Here is a 22,647-nt window from a genome sequence, read left to right as displayed (position 1 = left end):
TATATATATATATTTATTTATTTATTTATTTAAATGTAAATTTATATAATGTATATTTAAATGTATGAAATGAACATAATCTGGTCTTTTTTTTTACAAAGCAGGAATTATGGTATGGCTGAAATGGTCTCATTAAAGTCAACACGAAGCAATTCAGTTATATTATATTATATATATTATACATGTTAGACAATACATGTTGAAAACATGTGTAAAGACCTGCATTGGAGTGAAGTCTCATTTGAATTACACTGCACTGCCCTCATGATCTCCGGTGGCACTTCTCCGTTTAGTCTGTATGTGTAAGCACTCAGAAAACATTATAACGAAATGAACACAGAGTTTGGACAGAAGGCTCGCCTGTACCCCCCACCTGAGATTGTGTGGTGTTGCCCAAATATATGATATACACATTAACACCATAAACGGTATATTAAGATGGACGTGTCTCCACTTACTCCTACTATACAAAAATCTTTACGGTATCAAGTTCCTGCCCATACATCTGTCCGACCAATTACAAGCCGTCAGTCATATTGTCACATCCCCTTTTTATAACATTAAATAACTAATTTAAACCAAACTTACCAGAAAAACAAACCCTTGAACAAACATCAGGCTGATAAGAACGACTTTAAATGACAGAAACCATCTTTGGGAAAAGTTTATTTGATGTATACTTTGATCAAGTTGATTTAGCCTCACATTTGGGGGCTGATTATGCCGTCCATCTGTTATAATTTATGGTATAACACCAACAAGATGTACAACGTGTACAATGTACAATATTTATTTTCCTAAACTCTCTCTGTGGGCATTGACTACACCCCTAAAAACTAATCTCTGTTTATCAAATGACTTATTTAAAGTTGTTTTTTTTCCATGAGAAGAGAAATTCCTTCATTCGTTAAATGGCTTAGATGGAGCTCTACACCTTTGTGTGTATATATGCAGATGAGTACCACAGCTCAGCAGCTCGCCTGCAGCTGAAGCGTACCTGCTCACCTTTTACTTTGCTCATCAAACACACAAACCTCTGCTTGTACTCATTAATAGATAACACAAGCCTCCAGCTTGACTACGTTATCATAAAGCTAATAATGGGATGATTGTGTTAGATGAACCTTGCATTTTGAATAAGAGACATAAGAGACTTTGATTTGTGTGAAGTGAACAGCTGAAAGCAGCCCGCCCATGGCTGCTCCCTTGGGGTTGACATAATTCCTTTTGGTACACAGTAATTCACTAAAGTTTACACTTAGAGGTGAAAATGCGTACATGAATGCATTTAGCAAGCGAGGTTTCCCCCAAACAGATGTTTTATTGCAGAACAGGTTGCACGAGTTAAAAAATGAGATCAGCATAAATAAACACTTGTATGCTCACTATTAAAAGGCTGATGTATAATCAAAACTTGGCTTTATGTTTTCCTTGCCAGCAGAATTTTTTAAATTATAATACCAAAATAAAAAAGTTAATCTATGAAAGCTCTCAAATGTTTGAAGCAGATGTGAGTAAATGGTAATCAAAGTAGTCCCAACTCACAGTATAACAGCCTCTTCAATGCTCTAAACTGTACACTCATTCTTTCTTCTTCTTTTTTTAAATAAACTGTAAGCTGATGTCGACACTTTTTATTTATGTAACTTTTAACCAGACAGCGTTTTCCTCTGAAGACGTGAGATGTGCTGGTATTATGTGGGTTGTAATAGCATTATTTTTGGCTTGTATACGGTGCATTCGGAATATGCATCTTCATCGGGGGTTTACTGCAGTTTGTGACACATGGCCCTTTGTCAGTTTACTGTCAGCTCTGTGTGTTGTCATGGATACTTTATACACAAACTAACTAGTGTAACAGTTTGGTTTGCAAGGCTGGGGTAAAAATCCATACAGCATGGCATCACAATATTTTGTGTATGAATACACATGTTTTTTTTATAATTTTATAATCATAGCACTCATTATCATGCAAATACAATACATTACACACTTTGGTAGCCTACTAGAATAATAAAATCAGTTTCCATGAAACACATTTAGCTCTGACAAAATAACTGAGGTGAAAAAAAACAGTCTGGAAAACTTTATCTTTAAAACTTTACAGATGTTGACCAATTTTCCCTTTGGGTTACATATTTTAAATTTCAAAAAGGGTGTTAGATTGCAATATATCACAATATATGTTATCATAATACTCAGCAAATTGCAATAGGTTTAAAATTAATTAATATTGTACTGAGACTGAAGTGTCGTGGTAATATTGTTTTGTTGGGCCTCTTTTGATCCCCTCCCCTTGGTAGAAATGCTTGCCCAAAAGAAAAGCCCAAATTTCTGGTTAGTAGGAGGAAACACACCAACTTTTAAACATTAAGAAAGACTTGGATATGACCTTTCCAATAAGGTGGTTGAAGGAATGAAAGAGGGAGGCTGTGTTTGCATGGTTCAACAAGTCCGTCATCGGTAGAAAACCTTGAAGAAAATACTTTTTTTTTCATGTAAAGAAGCAGAATGACAAGAGGTTTTGCAGCTGCATGTAAACAGGAATATTTATTTTCATAGGCAATATAAATTGCTTTGAGGGAATATTGTCTTTTTTGGAATAAGGACAAAGAGTGGAATATGTAATGCATGTAAACGTGCTCATGTTGTTGTGTTTACTGTAGCAAAAACATGAGAAAAGAAAATATCGTGCATGCAAGTTGCCACAGGCGCAGATAATATTAGTTATTCCTCTGGTGTAACACCTGCCAGGACATCTGTCTGCCTCAGCTGTCTGTCATCAGGGAGGGGAACTGCCGGCCGAGAGAGCCGCAGTATGAGGAAGTTTCAGTGAGCAGGGTCTTAGTAACAGGATTATTTTTCCCTGATTATGAAATGATTGGAAAGTATAATCATTGCAGTTCATTTTAGGTAAATATTTGTCCGATTATTGAGGGAAAAGGGATTTAGTTTGGGCACGATGTGATTTTACAAATTGTTTAAATAACAGCTGGTTGTGGTTGAAGATGATTGCAATAGTATTGCAAACATTTATGTGTAATTTTTAATTATCGGTCGTCCATTTAACTTTGGTTTGTATATATGTAGGATGAAAAGTAAAGTACTTTCTACACTGTGGTTTTAATTATGTGATTATAATTGTGAGCAGATAATCTGAATCTCTTGCAACTTGACAGTTATCTCTTCCCTGCTGGCTGTGGTATGTAGCATTTAAATTACTCACTTAATTAATGTATAAAAAAAAAAAAACGTGCAATGCAAAGTTACAGAGATACAGATCTCGTCCTGCAGAAAAGAGACTACATTTTTTGACTTGTTTCAGAGGGAGTTAGGAGCGGGATTGAGCTAAATTCAGTGCTTTGTTTTGATGGTCTGTTTCATTTTGTCTGTTGAATCTCAAAAGGACGTGCGGCAGTTAAATCTGTAAAGTTAATTCAAACCAAATGTTACGACATGAATAATTCATTAGGTATAATTTACTTTAAAAAGCCACAGCAGCACCGTGTGCCCAAGGACATGTCAGAATACAAGACTCCAGTCCTAACTGGAGAGAAACAATATCTTATGCAACTTGTTGTTGTTTGTGATTTACTCTCTAATGTCGTAATTGCAGTATTTGGCTCCACATCCCCTTGAAGGCATTCAATTCTCAGTGGAGGTGAACAAAATCTAAACTGTTGCTCTCATATGGGCAGCAGGCATTTTAAGAGCCTTTACAGTAGGTGCTATATGCCTTGTTGAATGGGTACGGACATGACAACTTCCCTTTGGGGAGTCTTCAGTACTGTTGCATGAATTTGTATAAATATTTGATGTTATGGATGATTTGTCAGGTTTATGTTTTAGCTTGTGGACTTCTAACAGAGGGTGTCTGGCTTTAACGCATCTCCTAGTTCGGCTTTTTAAAAAATCCATCTTTATCATACCTTCTGAGTCCCGGAGACAACTTTCTCCTTTGTATTGTCTGGCAGGCGGTGGTGGAAGAAGTAAAAGTGAAGTACAAAAAAAGCAATACCACAGTCTAAACTATGTTAAGTAGAAGTTGTGCCTTCAAAATCTTAATTAAAAGTTCATTAGTGTTAGCGTCAAATAAAGCCTCCTTAAAGGGAAAATGGACAACTTTTGAACTTTCCCCCCCAAAGGGTTTCCAAGTAGTAATGCTTAAGAGCGCTGGATTGCTTTCTGTTTTTCTCAGAGCATGGGGTTGTTGTTTTTGTATTATTCTTTTTTAGTTAATTTTTATTTGGATAGAGTTTCAGCGGTTATTTCTGTTGTTCCACTGTCCGTTGTTTTCGCTGCTGGAGATGGTAACTGCAAAGAACTTAAGCTGATGCTGAAGATAGCTAGCAAACGCTACCAGATTACAAATCGCGCTATTCTTCTCCTGTTTTTATCGTGCAGTGGTTTTTGTGCATCCTTTGTGCTGTAAATCAAGCCTTCGTTTTCAATTATCATTGGTCATTGGTGTCTTCTTTTAAGTCTTGCACTGTTCTGTTGATTTTAAATTCAACCATTTTCTTTATATTTTTCTTTTGTGCTGTTTTTTCGCTGTGTGCGCTTTTTTTGTAATTTTATGTGTAAAGCTCTTTTTTTGTTACATTGATTTTGTGTTAATGCTATTAAAATTAACTTTATCATTATTACAATTTTATTATAATTGTTAGCCTATACATTGTGCAATCAACATTTACTTTATAATAATATGTTAACACAAAACACGTTATTTTAAAGAAACAAAATTGAAAGTACTCATAATACAGAGTGGCCCGTTCAGAAATATATCTCTAGATGTAGGATTGTAATTAGTGAAGCTTAATAACGAATACTGCTCCATGTGAAGCTAATTTCAGCTACTTTATTTACTGCAAGGTAGTTTTAATTCATAATCATAAATCATAATTTATGAATTGATCAAAAGTAACCAGTAACGATATGTGTCATATAAATGTAGCAGAGCAAAAAGTACAATGTTGGCTTCCAAAATGTAGTTGAGAAGTATAAAGTAGCATATAATAAAAATAATGATGAATGAATGTACTTTAATGTAAATGTTCTTGGTTAAACTCCACCTCTGCCTGCAGTGAGTTCTCAAAAACACCAAATTATTGCCCTGAAAACATTTCATTGGCCCTCTCTGACACGGTGATTTGGCAACACCATGTGGTGAAATCAGGTCTGAATGTTGTCAGATGGTGGCGATTCTCTGATTGATTAGGGGAAAAGGTGAAAACTGTGAAAACTGAACAATGCCCTCTTTTTTGTAAGCCTTTAAAAGTGCTCTTGGGACAGCGCTTTGAGAATAATGAAGTCATGCAAATACTAATTAGAGATGAGTGTCAGGCAACCAGGACAAACGGCCGTTTTGCAGCAAAAAGCTGTGTTTGAAATAGGAAAAAAATCGGAAAGAGAGAGCCAAAGCGGTTGTGTTGTCCAGACCTTTTTGGACCAATTTGGATGCAGAAGCCCTCTAACAGTCCTCATACCTCCATATTTACAAGCATTCTTTTCCCACTTTGTGAAAGCCCAGGGAGTTACAATGGGAAATTAGCACAAATTGCTCTCACTTCAACATTTAATTTGCCTGCCATGGTCTGTTGTTGCACACATTTGATAAGGTTAGCCCTCAGTGGCCTGAGGCTCAGCAGTAGCGCTTCACCCCAGCCAGGATATTGTGCAATACGCTACAGTAAAACTGTTATGTGTTCCCTGCAAGGATGCAATAAATTTAATGAGATGGAGATGTTGCACTGTGAAGAGCCAGTGGACCAAACCGTGCAGATATGTGGGACAGTTTAATTTTTATGGGTTTATAAGGGGCATTACTGTCATTTCTTCATCAATGGGTGCCATCAAACTTGCTCTTCCCTGAGGATGAACATTTTTGCAATAAGAGGCGGTCTGAGAAATCCAACTGTAGTGAATTATCACCATAACAACTCCTGAAATTATCCCAAATACCTGTAGGTGCACTATAAAACAGCCATGTGTTGCACAGCTGTGGCAGCTCCTCACACTCCTTCCCTCCCAGGATCACTAACGTCCACTGACAGCTGTATTCTTTACCTACACCGGTCAGTCGACACCCACGTATATGTTGCTCTTATTGTTGCACACAGCCAAGTTTTGTGTTGCAAACAGCCACAAAAGCCAAGAAACTTAAGACTCGAACAAGTATAAAAGCAGGTTTTGGTCCTCTCTCAATGAATTACAGAGAATTAGAGGTCTTGTGGTCCACCAGAATGTTTATTTGACTTTTCAAGAGAAATAAGCTTTGCTGCATGGTAGTGTTGCCAGCTCTTAACCAGGATATGTATTATGATCCACAGAAAATCCCCCTTGGGTGCTCTCCCAGTCACCTTCACCTTTTTTTTTAATAACTTAATTCATTCAAAACAGCTCCAGACTTCCCAGCTGATCATATGAATATGGATCGTTGTTCTCAGTGCTCTGCCCTTAGAGCACTGTGAGAAATCAAAAATATCAGGTACTTTTTTTTTTCTTTTGAATCAATTTTTAGAGTCATAAAAATACAGTTTTTCACAGATGTTATTGGAAAAGAAAATTCCAATGCATTCCCTCTGTACCATTCAACAGAGTTACCTCAGTTGCACAGATAAAGTACTCATAAAGAAATTCAATGTGACAGTGATAGAAAGTAACACAAAATTAAACAAGTGAGAATTACAAAACTGGCAAAATTTGACCAAAAAAAGAAACAAAAAAGACAAAAAAAATAATCATTTCAAAAATGATTAGAGGATTACTAAAAACTGCAGTATCAGTATTAATGACGTAGGTTAAAAGAACATCAGGGACTTTTCAATGTTGCACAACCCCAAAAGGATCAAAATGCCACTTTTGTGTCTGAAAAAAAAGAGACAAAGCAAAGAAAAGAAACCTTTTCTGCGTTTCAGTGCATGAATAACATGTGGAAATCCTTAAACTGAGTGGTGCTGTTGGTGAACTCACTGTAGCTGCTCTCCTCCTCCAGGCCACACAGGGCGTCTGCTGCAGTCCCTCTGCTTCACCAGTATGTCCTTCCTGCTGCTCCACATCATCTATCAGATTACCGTCAACAGCCTCCTGGCCGGGAAATCCATCACCTCTGACTTCAACTGTGAGTACAGTACACTGCAGCCTTTGTGGCTCCCGGCTCGAAAGGTAGTCATGTTTGTTGTGTATTTTGTAATCAAAGCGACCTGCAGGTCAAGAATCCATAAAGAAGGTCCAGAATAGTTTTGGCTGATTCGCTGTTTGCAAACCTTTGAGAGACATACAAGAAAACATTGAAGCCACAATTAACACCTTTAAACTAAGGTTTTGATATTAGTTAAACTGTGACAATCGCTTTTGTTTTGGTTTGTATGAAACAAAATTGTTTCCAAATAAGTTTATATAAAGGAAACACTCTTGCTGTCTATTCTATATACAATAGAATACGTATTTTTCATTGCACTAATGTACAGTTAAATTTCAGTGCATGTCCTCTCAGTGGTAAAAAAAAAACAAAAACCATAACCCTTTGAAACCTGAGCAAATTAGCTTGATCTTTTTTAAAAACATGGGAAGAGGGCAAAAGGCAACCTAACAAAAAATGGCCATACATTAGCAAAAACTTACCTAAGAAGATCTGTAGAAGATATAGAAGATATGTTGTATGAACATTTAACAGGGGTTAGTACTTTGCAGATACAAACATATTTGCCTTTGTAATAATGGCCAAAAAAGCCCCAAAAAATAATCTTAAAAAAAAATCTATTATTTACACATATAAGCATAAATACATGCATAGATACGTGAAGTTGGATTTAAACAGAATCAGGTAAAAATAGAAAAACTGGTTACACACAATAAAAACCCAAAATAAAATGGGTTTTAAGGTGCATCTTGAGAGCATCAACAGACTCAGCCTGTCGCCACCACGCCTCGGTAGGCGGATCTGAGCGGTCTGGTGGTGATGTGAGGGGTGAGAAGTTCAGAGACATACGCAGGGCCGAGACCACGGAAAGATTTGTAGACAATTAAAAGGATTTTAAAGTTTATACTGAAATAAACGGAGAGCCAGTGAAAGGATGCAAGGATAGGAGTGATGTGGTCTCATTTTCTGGACCTTGTTAATAAGCCAGCAGCAGCTTAAATAAATTGTAAACAGCCAACCTGAGAATTTCCTTGGGTTGACATGGTGCGACAGTTGACACAAAGTGCAATTAGTAAACACATTATCAGGTGGTCCAAACAGGAGTCAACCTCCGTAACTCTGACAGCTCACTCATTTGAGATCTCTACTTGTGTGCCACACATGTGAGTCCCATCCATCAGACAGGCTGCTTTGTGCTTAAACTCTGACCCGAACTATTGATGCAGTGTCACAGAGTTATATATAACCAGAGAAGGTGTGGAGGGAAAGTTTCCATCCAGAAAAACTAAGTGAAGACATGCTCTATTTGCAGGAGAAGGTAAAATATGCTCCGCAATAATGATTCAAGATTTCTAGTAAATATCCTCACTCTTATTGCATGTTGTCACATCATGAAGATTTATGAATCTAACACATTCCTCGGTGTAATTAGCTTCCTTGTGCCATATGGCGACTTTAAAAATAAAAAATAAGAAAAAAATACTGATTCCTGCTGCCAGTAAAGCAAACACTGTAAGCTACTGACTCAGTGTTAGGAAGGTGTTAATAGTCGGCCTTGGGCCCCTCATGAAACTGTATCAAACTGTAAAATTTGAATGTGTCTAGACGGCACAGACCTTGACCTTGTGTTCCAATGACTTGTTCTTTCTAATGGAGGTAAGTCGCTCTCCACCGTCCAAGTCCAGCCAACTTTGCTCAGGAGGCAGAACGAACCTTATCGCCTCGGGCAGAAACACTCAGAGCCGTTCAGAGAGGGTAGACTAAATATTCACTCAAGGGAATCTTTATTGCTGAATTGAGCTTTATTGGGCATCAGCTTTTTAGCAGATCAGATACTGGTGTGATTTTGATCCATCTGCTGTATATATCTATGTATTATCTGTCAGATCTGTATATTGATCTGTCTATTTAAACAATAGTTACTCACATACACAGGATTGTAAAGGTGCTGTCACACCTGAGCTGTTTTGTCTGTTTTAATTGAGCCCTGGTGCGTTTTGTCTGATAGTACAGTTTGTTCGGGCTGATGTGAAAGCTGTTGTTGGTAACCTTTTCAAAAATAACTTTTTGTCATATTTGCTGAAACTGCCACTGTATCTACACAGCAGTGCATGAGGATTATCTGTGAAGAAATTCATGTTCCTTTGCCTCCTCGTATTGCTTATTACAGCCAAAGATGTAGCAAGATCAAGGACGAAATGTAAACTTTGTTCAAAAAATGACTAATAAGTCTGCCTTCCTTCTTCCCTTCATCCCCACACATGAAGGAAGACAAATAATCAGTCTCCAACACAGCTGTCAATCACTGCTCATGAACGACGTGATTTTTTTCAAAGACTATCTGTCTCATATAATACTTTGTAGATGTTGTGACGGTTTCAGCAAATATGACACAAAGTTATTTTTTATAAAAGTTACCAACTGTAGCTTTAAGACCTGCTAGTATGGCAGTAGACTCTCACTTTTGTTAAGTTTTACGTCTTCAGTAGGAATAAATGTGCTCGGGGCTGAGTGCCACAGACTAGGGAAGAACTGAACATATTGTTGGTTTTGGTCTTTTCAAGGTGTTTACTGACAGTAATAAAAATTTAGAATATCATTAGCATTGTTTTTTAAGAATAAGACTGAATCTGTTCAGACATCTTTTTCAAATAAATTCCAAATTAGCACTGACAAACATAATAATGACTACAGGAATTTGATTTACCTGCCTGTGATTAAACTATAAGTCAGAGTATTCAGGGGTTTTATTTCAGACTTATCACTACAGTGAATAACATCTTGACTCATTATCTGCAACATTTAACAACAGAGTCCCTGTACGAGCTTTAAATTGAACAGCCGGTGGATCCTGGTTGTCATTTGACAATTAATGAGGCACCGGGTGGAGAAATATAATGTTGCACATTCATGAAGAAAAACTTCACACATAGAGCTAAAGAGACACTAAAGAATGCCATTTTTAAAAAAAAAAAAAATCACATAAAGTCTGTTGTGAAGAAACAACACTTGTGCAGCACCACTGGGATGATTTGTGTACATATTGTTAGATGTCTCCTTCCTGAAGTCATCTAATCCCTATTTTTATTTTGGGCTACATATGCAACAGGAAGTCAGACATTACTCTTTGTCCCCTTTATCTGCCTCCTGCATTTTGCGTAAATAACTTATCTCAGATTTCTATATTTGGTATTTAGCCCTTGACACCCTTTTCCTTTTGGCAGCCACGTATAAACAAGGAGTCCTCCTTTTGCGGTGAGGCCGTTATCCTCCTCCAAGATAACTTCATACAATTTCCTCCATTCGCTGTAGCCAAATACACCATTAGAGCAGTAAACTGAGTTGAGTATGAATGAGAAAACCTTTCCAAAAACACTAACACCTCCGGCTGTTAGAGCAGGTCAGTGACTGGTCGCCAGATGAGCCGGGGCCGGCTTCCTTTGGAGTCATCATCTGTCATTCCTTTGTTTGTAAACGCAGTTCCCACCATGTCGAGTCAGCACAGTTGTAAGCGAGTGTTAGTGGCCGTCAAGGAGCACCAGAGTACTTTCCTGTGATTGTCTAAACTTTTTAGCAGTTATTGCACTTAGTGGCAACCTCCACCCATCTGCAGATTAAGTAGGTTAAAACAAACCATAAAAAAGGATTTGCACGTTTGATTTGGCTCATATCTGATGGCGATGGATATTTCACCAGCTCATAAGGACTAAACGGCCTGTTGAATGACTGTTTTGTGGCCAGCTCCTCGGGGATAGTCTTCATTAAGTCCCGCATTGTTGACCTTTATCGCCCTCCGTATCCACACATATCCTGCCCACCATTCCCCAAATGCGAGACATTTACTGAATTCTCCCTCTGCATACTTATTGTTCCGGTTACAGTCATGACGTGCTGAAATGTTGACGCTGCATATCACCAGTCTCTGCAGGAAAAGGGCAACTGGCATTAGGCCCCAGAGATAGAAGAGAGAGTGCAAAGAAATGCTGTGCTGAGAGGTTAACGGCCCAGCAAGTACAAAGAGGTGTTTTATGATGTTCACATAAAGTCTGAGGACAGGTATTTTTGGTGCTCAGTGAAAAGCGGCCTCGCCTCGACAGGGAGAAAGTCTCAAACTCTCTTCTCGAAGTCTCCATGCTGAGCTCAGGTTGTGTTACACAGTATCCCTCTCCTCATCCTATGGATCAGACTGGCCTGACGTTACCTCTGGCATTCCTCATGTATGATATCGGTTTCCTCTTACATCTGTGAGCTCAGTTTGGGCTGGGTGAACTTAGGTGTTGCAGATGTTTGGATTTGGGAGTTCCTGAAACAGACTCTGTTTTGCCTGTGGTTACTGAGCTGATATTTTAAGATGAATAGATTTTATTTGAAGATTAAATGGGGCATTTAGTGATGTATGACCTTTATCAACCTTTTTGGGAGATGATCTGCAATTCCAACATTGGACCTCATCTCCTGTGAGTCACCACGGTCTGTTAAAGTGCTTTGGCTCGTAAAAGCACAAACTCTAGGCAGGTTTCCATTACAGATTTGGGCAAAATTTAAATTATATTTTTGAAATGTCAATAAAACATAATTGTGAGATGACTGTTTTTCCATGAAGTGATGTAATGCCACTTTTCCTCTCATGATGACATTGCAAGAAGCATGCCGATGAACGTTCAAAACATTAGCAGCTTTATTTCTATTGTAGCCACCGCACTAGCCGTCATTATTTTAAATTAAAGGCGGCGCAGGCGTGTTATGTGAGCGATAATGGAAAGGCAAACGTCTTGTACGTAGAAACAGCCACGTATGAGGGATTTCTAGGAGGTGATAGTTTATTATAAATTATGTCACAGAATTACCATAGCTTCTTAAGCACCTTTCTCTCAGGTTATTTCCATGTTATTAATTTACTTAACTTTCCTTTGTTTTTTTTTCTTTTTGTGCTAATTTTCAGATAGTTTTCTTGTACTTTTTTACTTTTTTTTGCAATTTTTTTCGGTATTTCTTCTGAAGTTACTTCATGTGCTTTTTAAAGACATCGAACCAGTTTGCTAAGGTTTCATAGAGATAAATATTGTAACAAAGAATTACTTTGTTACATTACACCACTGGTTTTCAGCAAATTATTCAGCATAACGTAACTATCATCAATATGCAATAATGACCTGTGATGTTTGAAAAAAGTGGAGAATAACAAAGAGTAACAACCGATTTTTTCATTTGCTGTTTTGACTTTCAAGGTTTTAAAGGTTTGTGACGTGTTGCAGCACAGTTCAGTCAGTTACACACTGAGCAGTTTAAAATGGGAGTAGATTTGGGGAGCTGGAAGGTTTCTTCACAGTTCAGTCGGAGGACGACTGTGGGTGTTTGGGGTCAGAGGTTATGTCAGGGGTTAGTCATGAGGGATCCTCCCTTCACAGATGTTTTGTTAATTTATTTTTAAATTTCAGGCACCACCTCGCTCCTCTCCTCCACATCCACCTAAACCACACAACACATAACATCTGTGATAGTGAAGCTATTCTTTCAGCCATTTTATTCACTGATGAGTAATAAAGAAACACCAGGGTTTGCACTGACAGTCCATTACCGCTTTATTCACCTTGAGTGGAATTCAGTTTCCTGTTTCTGACAAAGTGCCTAACAGACACTTGACTCATTGCTTTACTGGATTCTCCCTGTGTGTGTGTGTGTGTGTGTGTGTGTGTGTGTGTCATTTAGGAGAAAACCCTTTTGTAATTTATCATCTGTCTTATCTTTTTAAAATTGTTTTCTGATTTATTCTGTTATTTATTATCCAACATTCTCAATCCAAAGTGACACCACTTTTTTTAAACACCTGCTATTGCGAGAGATTAATGATACTTTTTAGCACTCAGGGCTGTATGGAGCAGGTTATAAAAAATATTTGTTATAGCCTGAACCCTTTTCAGAGATATTGAACCATGATTTAGAAGAAATGGGTTAGTTTTATTTGTTCTTTTTCTTTACTTTCTGCTTTAGAATTGAACATTTCATATTGTAGTTCAGTGGAAGGCAAACCGCTGCTCCGAAGCCACATGTAGTTATTTAGCCCTTCTTCATTAGCTCCCTGTGGCTTTGACAAAAAAAAATACATGCAAATCATTAACATTTTATTTTTTTAACACAATTGAAATGTGTAGCCTTAAAAAAAACCCAACAAAACATATCATTACCTCAAATGTGCACTCAGTGTTCATGGCGTGGTGCCTTTTCTCAAATTTTGATAAACCTTAATAGCTGTGGTTAGCCCTGAATTTTTCTAGAGAGGTTTACTGTGGATTCCTGATCCAAAAAAGGAAAATAGAGAATTTAAAAGTGTTTGGACAGATATGTTAAATATCACTGCCAGTGCTGCAAAGTTAAAGTACCAAATAATTACAACTGGCTTGCTGCAGAGGCCTCTTGCTGCCTCTGTGATGTAAAACATCATAATGAATGCTCATTTAGAACCAATAGTAAAATTGTCACGACTGCTATCATGAAAAAAGTCGCCAAGATGCCAAGTGGGCTCTTAACTTGGACTTCATGCTGAAGTCCAGACGTGTGTTTTATAGTAGTTTATTTTAGAAAAAAAACTGACAGCTGAAGTAACTTAATGAGATGAAACTTCATACTGAATGGCGGGATGAGACATGCCGGGATGGTCAACAAAAAGTGCCCACACCAAACCTACCCTCTTGTCTGAGTGAGTGCCATCACACCAGTGGAAAAAAAAACCATGTAAAATTATGTGAAACCACACACTGGTGCCAAATATAATTACCAGAAGTGAAAGTGACCAAAAGAACAAGCGCAGCCTAAACAAATAATAACAACACAGACTATCAGACTATCTGCACATTTTGGCTCCTAAAAATACAGGAAGGCTAATTTAGACTCTCATTATGAGGCTTAAATATGTTTTGTGGCACAGGTTTCTTTTTGTTTGTTTTTTGGTCAAAAATGGCAATTTTTAATAATGTAATATAATGTAATGTAATGTTTTGTAATGTAACATAATATAATGATAATGTAATGTAATATATTATTTTTCTACTTTAATTTTATATAATAAAAAATATTTTATGTAGTATAATAAAATAATACAATTTAATGCAATATACTATAATATAATGAAAGATAATATAATTTAGTTTAATTTAAGTAAAGGTTGCCAACCCCTATTCTAGTTTAAGAAGAATTACTGCGAAAACCTGTTTTAAGCTGAAAAATGTTCAGAGCATGGTTTGTGTCCAAGTGACACAGCAGATAAAGTCGTTGTGTCTGCTGTCTGCTGTGAGTTACTGTCACTGAAGTGTGTTTTAACATCTTCACTCTACGCTCCATAAACCAGAAACTTCAGCACCGCAGCAGTTCAGCACCTAATTAGCCGGCTAATACACAGACAAAACAGCCGGATACATCGATATGTCATTGAGTCGAGATCCTCAAGTCGCAAACTGCTGTTATGTTTTCTCTGGCTGTAGAACAAAGGCCGGCCAACCTTCAGCAGCTCTTCTCAGTGTGTCGGTTGAATACCTGGAAATCTGTCTGGAGTGACGTTCAGGAACACTTCAACCAGTCCAAGCATGGGAAACAAAGCTCGCATGAGATGTTTTTATTTTCTGTTTGAGCACAGAGAGATTGATTGTTTTCCTTCACCTGAAAATGAAATATCGGCTGAAATGAAAAAAATAACAGAAAATTCTGGCTCTTACAAATGATTGAAAGCAGGTGTTTCAGGTTTTTATCAGTAGGTTTTTTTCCCGAAGCTAAAAACATTTACAGACTAGATCTTTGTTCTCCATATTATAGGAATAGAAAGTGAATAACAAACAGCAGTTATTATTGTACATAAACTAGATACATTAATGGAAACCATTTCATTTTGCTTGTGTGAAAGTTTCGAGATTCAGCTGCTTGACCATCTGTAAAACCACCAGTTGTTTTTAATGACTATGATAGAAACGTGTTATTAATTATTATATCATATATATTATATGAGCAATAGGGGTTTTAAGGTGCAATAATTCTTTATACAATGTCTTAACTGTGCAGTAATTCAACTACACTCTGTGCAGCTATCCAAATGTGCAATATTCTTCCAACTCTTGAATGTATATTTAACACATGTTACACTTATCACATATATGGTACTTATGTAAGTGTGTATTGTGTTGTATATAGTACTATCATATACATGTTTTATATTTCTAACTTCACATAATAGTTTTCTACATTGTATTGTAGCAAAATGCACACAGTTTTTTTACACACTTAACAGACTCAGCACATTATTCATGTTCATAATCGTAAATATTTTACATGCTAGTGTTTAACACTAGTGTTTAATTTTGTAACAAACCACAATTTCCCCCTGGGGATCAGTGCAGTATTTTCGATTCTGATTCTAACTGGCTTTATGTTTTTGTCCAGGTTCCACGTGGGAGAAATCCATAAGACAAATTGGCTTTGAGAGGTAAGACAATGATGAATTTAACACTTTCACAACAAATGAATCCTCAAAAGTTACACATAGAAAGCTCGATGAGATCCACAATATAAACCCCTTTAAGAATCTGTCAGAAATGTTTCTAAATCACATTTTCCTGAAGATCATGCAACATGAAAAATACAAGTGAGGATTTTGTGTAACTGAGCATGAATCCGTCTCCCAGTTAGGCAATCGAGATGCTATTTCAGGAAGTGACTCAGCTCAGTGACTGTTAGCTGATGAAAGGGAGGGTCGGTAATAGGACAACTTTACACTCTGCAACACAAAATGTCTTTTTTTTTTTTCCAATAGCATCAAAAGCATTTTTTAAAATCTCACCTCAAAGATCAGACATGTGGATCTCCTCCACTATTGAACGTTGCATCATCTATGCAAAGTGTCCTAAATATAGCGACCACTTAATAACATTAAACACCACTTTTTGCATTTAGCCGCACCAGCCCGTCGTCTGACAAGGTTTAAAAATGCTCCTAACCTGTCCCTATGTGGATTCTTGATGAACGCTAAACCCAGTTACATCTGACAATCAGTTGACAGGCCTATTTTTCAAAGCTTTTGCCGCTGCGTCTGTCTCCTCACGCCCTCGTGATCGTGTTAGATGTGGTTTCCTAAGTACGGGAATGTCCAAACTCAGCCACATCCTTTTTCCAGTACTCAGCGGCCCTCGGTGGATAGTATACTGTAAGTGGCGGAAGTAGAGCCATAAACATTTTATCCCGCCTGCATTTACCTGTTTGTGTTGGGGATCATATACAGTATATACAATATTTACAGCTGCATAGGCAGATACTTTCACTCTTTTACAGCTTGTGCGAAGAGTTCAAGTCAGATGTATAGACGTCTAAAAAGTTCACAGCTGTTTTGTGTCTTTTCACCCAGACAGATTCCTCAAGCTTGCCCTTTTCAAATCCTTTATAAAAAACAAATATTTATATGGTTTAGAACATATTTTTTCAGTTTCTGTGTTTGTAGTTTTTCACTTGAGTAATTACCCCTGCAGCCTGTGGCAGTGAGGACAGGTCCTAGCACCGCTAACGTTTTTGTAAATTTCTCACATGATAAGCGAAGGAAAGTAGGAGTGATTGAAGATGCTGGCGTAATGTTGTCTGGCTCTGCAATTTCCATTTCTTTCATCCACGTGAGGATGCACAAAGCTTCGCAACAATAAAGCACATGGAAACAGACGTCCTTGATTAGATTTAACTCGCCAACAGCAGCCAAAGGCCCGGTTATTTATCTAAGTGTGCGTTTTCCATCGTGTTGATTAGCACTCTGTTTTCAACTTGTTAACTTTTATAAGCTTTGTATCCATTCAAGGCCAGAACAAGATTGGTTGTGTTTGAAATGTCCGGTTGCTTTATAACTTGATCCAAACATTTGGTCAGTTTTTTTTCTCTGCAGCCTCTGCCGCACAATCACTACAATGTTTTTGTTTATTGTAAACAGTTTAACTACACTTGAAGCTCAGCATGAAATGTAAAGAAAACACTTTGGTGGCCAAACACAGGATGCAAGTGTGATTGCTGTAAAACTGAAATAGAAATGGGTTTGGACGATAAAAGTGAGTTTTAAAGGTTCTGAAACCTGCTAGTCATTTCAAGGACAACTTTCAGATGCTTTAATTGTACATGCAATCATGACACCTCATAAAACTTGTCCTCGGGCAGCAAAAATACATCTCACCGGATCATTTGAAGACTCGCGTTTCTGTGGCTGTCATGGAAACAGTCGACCGCCACTGTTTAGCTTCCTGTTTGAACAACCCTTTTGGTATTTAGTTAGAGGTGAGCAGACTACTCAAATAACAAATGATACAAAGGCTTTGTTTGCTTACGACAATAAAAGCACAAGACATTAAACACTGTCATATTTCAGTCAATTAATGAAAAGCACAGTGTCAAGCAGACAGAAAGTAAATATTATTTTTTCAAAAATTATTATAATCCACACACACAGTGTGAGGAGAACTCAGATAATATCAGATAAGCTGTCAACAGGCATCATTACACCTAAAGTAACACATTCAATCTAAGAAAGTCTTTTCACTTTTTTAATAGTATTTTTTATTGACTTTTGATTTTTTTAAACAGCAACAAAAAAAGACAAAAACATATACACACAACCCCAAAAAATCCCACCACAAATCGACAACAGATGCTGCAATATTTAAAGAATTTAATTAAACTCTTTGCTCTGTTTGTTTGTTTTTTTTTGTTCTTTTTTTGTTTGATTCTTCTCTTAAAAACATACTATTGGTGTGGCTTTTGCCTTAATGAATGATTTTGCAACATATACTTATAATTTATTTTTGATTTTATTATTTCACTTTCCTACTTTGGTGTTAAAAACAAAAAAAGAACATAACATAAAGGTTTGCTGTGTTGTATCATGTGCAACAATTTTGATTCCTATTACAATTTAAATTAAAAAATATGAATATTATATAATACACCCCTAGGAGATAGTGCAAACTGTTAACCATTAGCCTCCCGAATAACATAATGAAACTCCTTCCAAAATGTCTGGATGCAGTCACATGACCAAAACAAATAGACAAATGTACCTTAATGTATTTACATTTATACCAGAGATTTGGGCTGTTAGGAAACATTTTCTGGTGGCTAATAGGTGTGAAATAAGTTAGATGGAAAAATGTTAAATATTATTTATGTGTAAATCTTAGACTGCAAGTCCTAGACCACTCTGCAAGACTAAACCCTCAGATCAGGGTTTTTTGTTTTTCACTTTACTAAATGCCGCTTAATGAGGAAAAAGAGAGCTTTTTGCTCACACCGCCTTATTATGAACAAAGGATGCAATTTTGAAGGGTGTAATGTTTGTTGCACTTTAAAAAACCCACACTCTCTCATGGCCTTTTTGTTTGAATGGAATTTCACCCACTTGTTAACGGCAATACGTTTAAAACCGGCAAGCCAGATTTCATTAAAGTGGGTGGTGCACCATATAAAAGCAGAAGAATCCAACACAGCACATTAAACGAACAGTTTAGTGATGGAAAGAGTCCAGATTCCCATGCATTCATGTGAACAGGTAGTGTTTTCTGAAAGATATAATTGCTGCAACAATGAGTTTGAAGTTTGCATGAACACAGATTGTAGGGACATGATGCTCGGTGTCAGCTGCTGCAAACTTTTTGAAGATTGGTGAATCGTTTTTTTAAATAGTCAGAAAGATAGTCTAAAAGACTGGGAGAGACAAAGGGAGGTGACATGTGACAAACGTCCCACGCCAGATTCAAACACACGACAGCACAGCTATTTTTTGGCCAAGTGAACTACACGAGCAACCTCAAGTTCTCCGGTTTCTTAGAATAACTGTTTCGCATTAGAAGTGATCGTCCACAGACAGTTAAGTTTGTTGTCCTCAGTCCCATTTTCCATCATTTGGTTGCAATCCTAGCCTGCGTGATTGCTCCAAATCACAATTTTGGGAGATGTTGGGATTCGTTGTTACTTTGAGGAAACGAGCGCCTGCTTTCTGTCACTTTGGTGTCCTCTGTTTTGTGTTTGTCTCCAGTGTGATTGGTGCAGATGCAGGGAACGGCATCCGAGTGTTCATCCCTGACATCGGCATGTTCGTGGCCGGCTTGGCCATCTGGCTGCTGTGTCGCAGTCTGGTCCAGAAGAGGCCGCCTGAGGACATGGCCCAGTACAACGCCGACTTCGAAGCAGAAGAACAAGTGGGTTTCATTTGTGGTGACATGCAGTGTCCTGAAACAATGTCTGACTTTTACATCCATTTACCAACCATCGTAATTCAATGATTTGTTTATCAGCAGTATAGTACAGGAAGATCTATTTTACCCTTCGAAACCTAGACGTACGTTCAGACGCCTTTAACAAGCATCTAAAACTTTGAAATGTGAGTAAATTGGTTTGATTTGTTTGGAAACATGGGAACAAAGACCTATGGGAACAAAACAACCTATGTAATGTCAACAACAATGAGAGACAGTTGGCTAATTTTGCTCATTTTAACTTCTGTGTATGGTTTAATGGACTAATTGAAGCCTGATTGTTCAGTAAATGAATTTATAACTGCTCATTTTCTGTTTTTGGCAAATTTAAATTCCTATTTTCATGTTAGAGTTTGTTTGTTTTTTTTGCTCGTTAATAGATTCATGCAAATACTCCATTATGGAAGCTACTTAAAATGCCTATTCCTTAAACAAATAACTACATTTTTTTCTAATTCTTGAAGTGTGGATACCACTAAAAAGAGGGATTTAAAATGATGAAAAAGTTCCTGAGTTCTGAAAATGCACCCTTTGTGAGTCAGAACTGATCAGATTTTTTAAAAATTAGGTTTCACTTAATGTCTAAAGTGGCCAGTTAAGTCTTCTCTGCTGCTCTGTGCGTAACTTCCTCACTGAGCTGCATAAGTTTGGAGAAGCAGAGTTTGAATAGAGTTCCCTGTGAGTGTTGATGACTTGGAATACAGCCCCCATCCCCTGGCAAGTCCTCCCTCCTCTTTATGACTCAGTGTTAATTAAATCCACATTCACTTTCGCTTCGACTGTGCTGCTCACGCTGGCACAGATGGCATCGCTCCCCATTACTGAGAAACACCAGGAATTCATCTACAGAGCCTGCGTAATGTTTCGGGCTTTTATTTCCGCCAGTGAGCCATCTGAGCTGAAATTGTTGTTTGATTCAAAACAGGCTCTGTACCACCTGCTACTTTCTTTGTCTAGTGCCTCATATGTGTTCTGTATAAATCACAGTGAATGGCTCACTTGTTATTATGTCTCTATTTTATTGAGACTGTAGGAAAGAAGTGACACATAGTTGGTTAGAAACAGCAGCCAAGGAAGAAGTGACTGGATAAGAGCCCAAGCCAACATGTGGTTCCAGAGGAAAACATCTGCCGCGGGTCACTAATCATGTCTCAGCAGAGTTGACACAGGGCTTGCTATGCACGTGCTACCTGTAGGAAACTGTTTTCAGCACCTTGGAGAGCTCTGACCTCCAGACAGCACCATCCATCATTCAATGCTGAAAAGTAACATCGCTGTAATTCACCCCCTTAAAGGAGGAAGAGGAGATGCTGAGCCTGGATGACAACATCCTGCTCGAGGAGGACTTTGAAGCCGGGTACGAGGCAGGGGAGGATGAAGAGGAGGAGGAGCTGTACGAGGAGGAAGAGGAGGAGGAGGAGGAGGAAGATGAGGAGGCAAAAGAGAGCACCAAGATGAAGATTCTGCGGCTCGTGGCGGAGGTTGCATCCAAAGTGAAGGAAATTATCGGGAACTTGATCACCACTGCGGGGAAGGTGGTGGTCACCATCTTGTTGGGCATGACAGGTGAGCAGCTTTGGATGCTGTTCAGAGAATCTGCTGCAGCATTAGGAACAGCTCACACAAATTAAAAAAAAATCCACTAAGCTGTAGTGTTTTTTATCTATATAGATTGTTTTGGTGTGAGTTGCAGAGTGTTGGAGACATCTGCTGTAGAGATTTCTGCCTTCTCTCCAGTATAATTTAACTAGAAAAGACTCGGCTTGTGGTGCTCAAATTGCAAAAAAAAATACATTTGAAAAACTCAACAGCAATGTCTCTTTCCAGAAATCACTCAAGATAAACCACAGGCCTTATCATGAGCATTTTCATTTCGGAATTATTTTTTGTCTGCCGAACTACACCCACAAACCCACCTACCGTATCACCACACAGAAGGAAGCGTGCATCTACTCATGGACATGAGGTGCATCCTCCTCCACTGAGCTCAGTTGTGCAAAGTAAGTGAGCAATCGATGCAAGTTTCCTTCTGCATTATGATTCGGTTGATGGGTGTAGTTCAGTAGTAAGAAATAGTACCTAAACTGCTCACAACAAGGTCTGTGGATTAACTTCAGTGACCAGGACATAGACATGGATGTTGAATTTTTCAAATTTATTTTTTGGTATCTTTTGATATCTCTTTTCATTTTATTGGAGAGAAGGCAGACATCTCCACTTTGCAACTCACGTTGAAACAATCTTGACTGATAAATAACACTGCAGGTAAGAGGGAAAAGATGTGGTTTTTATTTTGGTTTGAGCTGTCCCTTTACAGTGAATACTTTGTTACCTTTTTTCAGTTACTGTACTTGTTTTTAATCTGTAGTAATGTGCTTAACTTAGAGTTTTGAAAAGTCTTCAGTTGAAATATAAGAGTCAGCTGCTGTAATTTAAAAAGAAGAAAAATGAAAATCACATTTTCTTGTTCAAAGAGTTTGCTTCTCATTTGTTGTAGGGGTTTGAACGGCAGTTTAGAAATACGAATGTTTTTTTACACATTCAAAAGTGGGTTGCCAAAAGCGGTTGAACACAACAAAAGCATGTTATGTTCAGCGCTGCTATGGTGATGGTAAAAAATGTGTTTTCTTTTCAAATTACAAGCATATTTGAAGCAGTGGTTCCAAACCTTTTTGACTTTAAACAAAGCAAACTATACTTGTGACCGAACATTACTCATCAAAATGTCCAAAGGTGAAAATATTATTAGTAACGTTTTTGAATGTGCTGAACCAAAAAAAAAACAAAACGTAAAACTAAAATCTGGTATGAGATATCGCAGCTGTTGAGCGAGAATTCAACATAACTTTATTTGTATAGCACCTTTCATACAAACATGCAGCCTAAAGTGCTTCACATGGCAAAATTTAAATAGCACAGACACATTTTAAAGGATAACACAAACAACTGTACATAAAGTTTTGCAAGACTGGAAAATTACAACAATAATACAATAAAATATTTAAAAATCAAGCAAAACAAAGTGATAAAGTCTATAGAATAAGAATAAAATAGAATGGAACAGAATAGAAATAAGCAGCAGGGATAAAATAAAGTAAAACCAATGATTGACACTTAAAATTAAGACTGTAATGTTACTCCAAATTGCAACAATTGTTTCCCACTTTTCTTTTCTCCTCTCCTATCATGTTAATCATCAGATTTATTTATTTAGAGTGTTTATGAAATTAAGGAATAAATTCA

General features: G+C 37.5%; 1 protein-coding gene across 6 annotated transcripts in view; it reads left to right on the top strand.

Moving 5' to 3' along the window:
• The window catches only part of piezo2b (piezo-type mechanosensitive ion channel component 2b), a 104,788-nt gene that overhangs the window by 16,393 nt on the left and 65,748 nt on the right, over positions 1-22,647 (top strand). For all 6 annotated transcript variants that reach the window (XM_088085822.1, XM_088085821.1, XM_088085823.1 and 3 more), the window contains exons 3-6: positions 6,995-7,120; positions 15,569-15,611; positions 19,185-19,347; positions 20,700-20,970. In XM_088085822.1, coding sequence (XP_087941948.1) covers positions 6,995-7,120; positions 15,569-15,611; positions 19,185-19,347; positions 20,700-20,970 — 603 coding nt within the window. The remainder of the gene's footprint in view (positions 1-6,994; positions 7,121-15,568; positions 15,612-19,184; positions 19,348-20,699; positions 20,971-22,647) is intronic.

The sequence above is a fragment of the Plectropomus leopardus genome, chromosome 12, assembly GCF_026936395.1.
Source record: "Plectropomus leopardus strain MGB_pleo_1.0 chromosome 12, ASM2693639v1, whole genome shotgun sequence".
Lineage (NCBI taxonomy): Eukaryota > Metazoa > Chordata > Actinopteri > Perciformes > Serranidae > Plectropomus > Plectropomus leopardus.
Note: the sequence above shows the minus strand (reverse complement) of the source record. Positions and strands in the feature narration are given on the sequence as shown.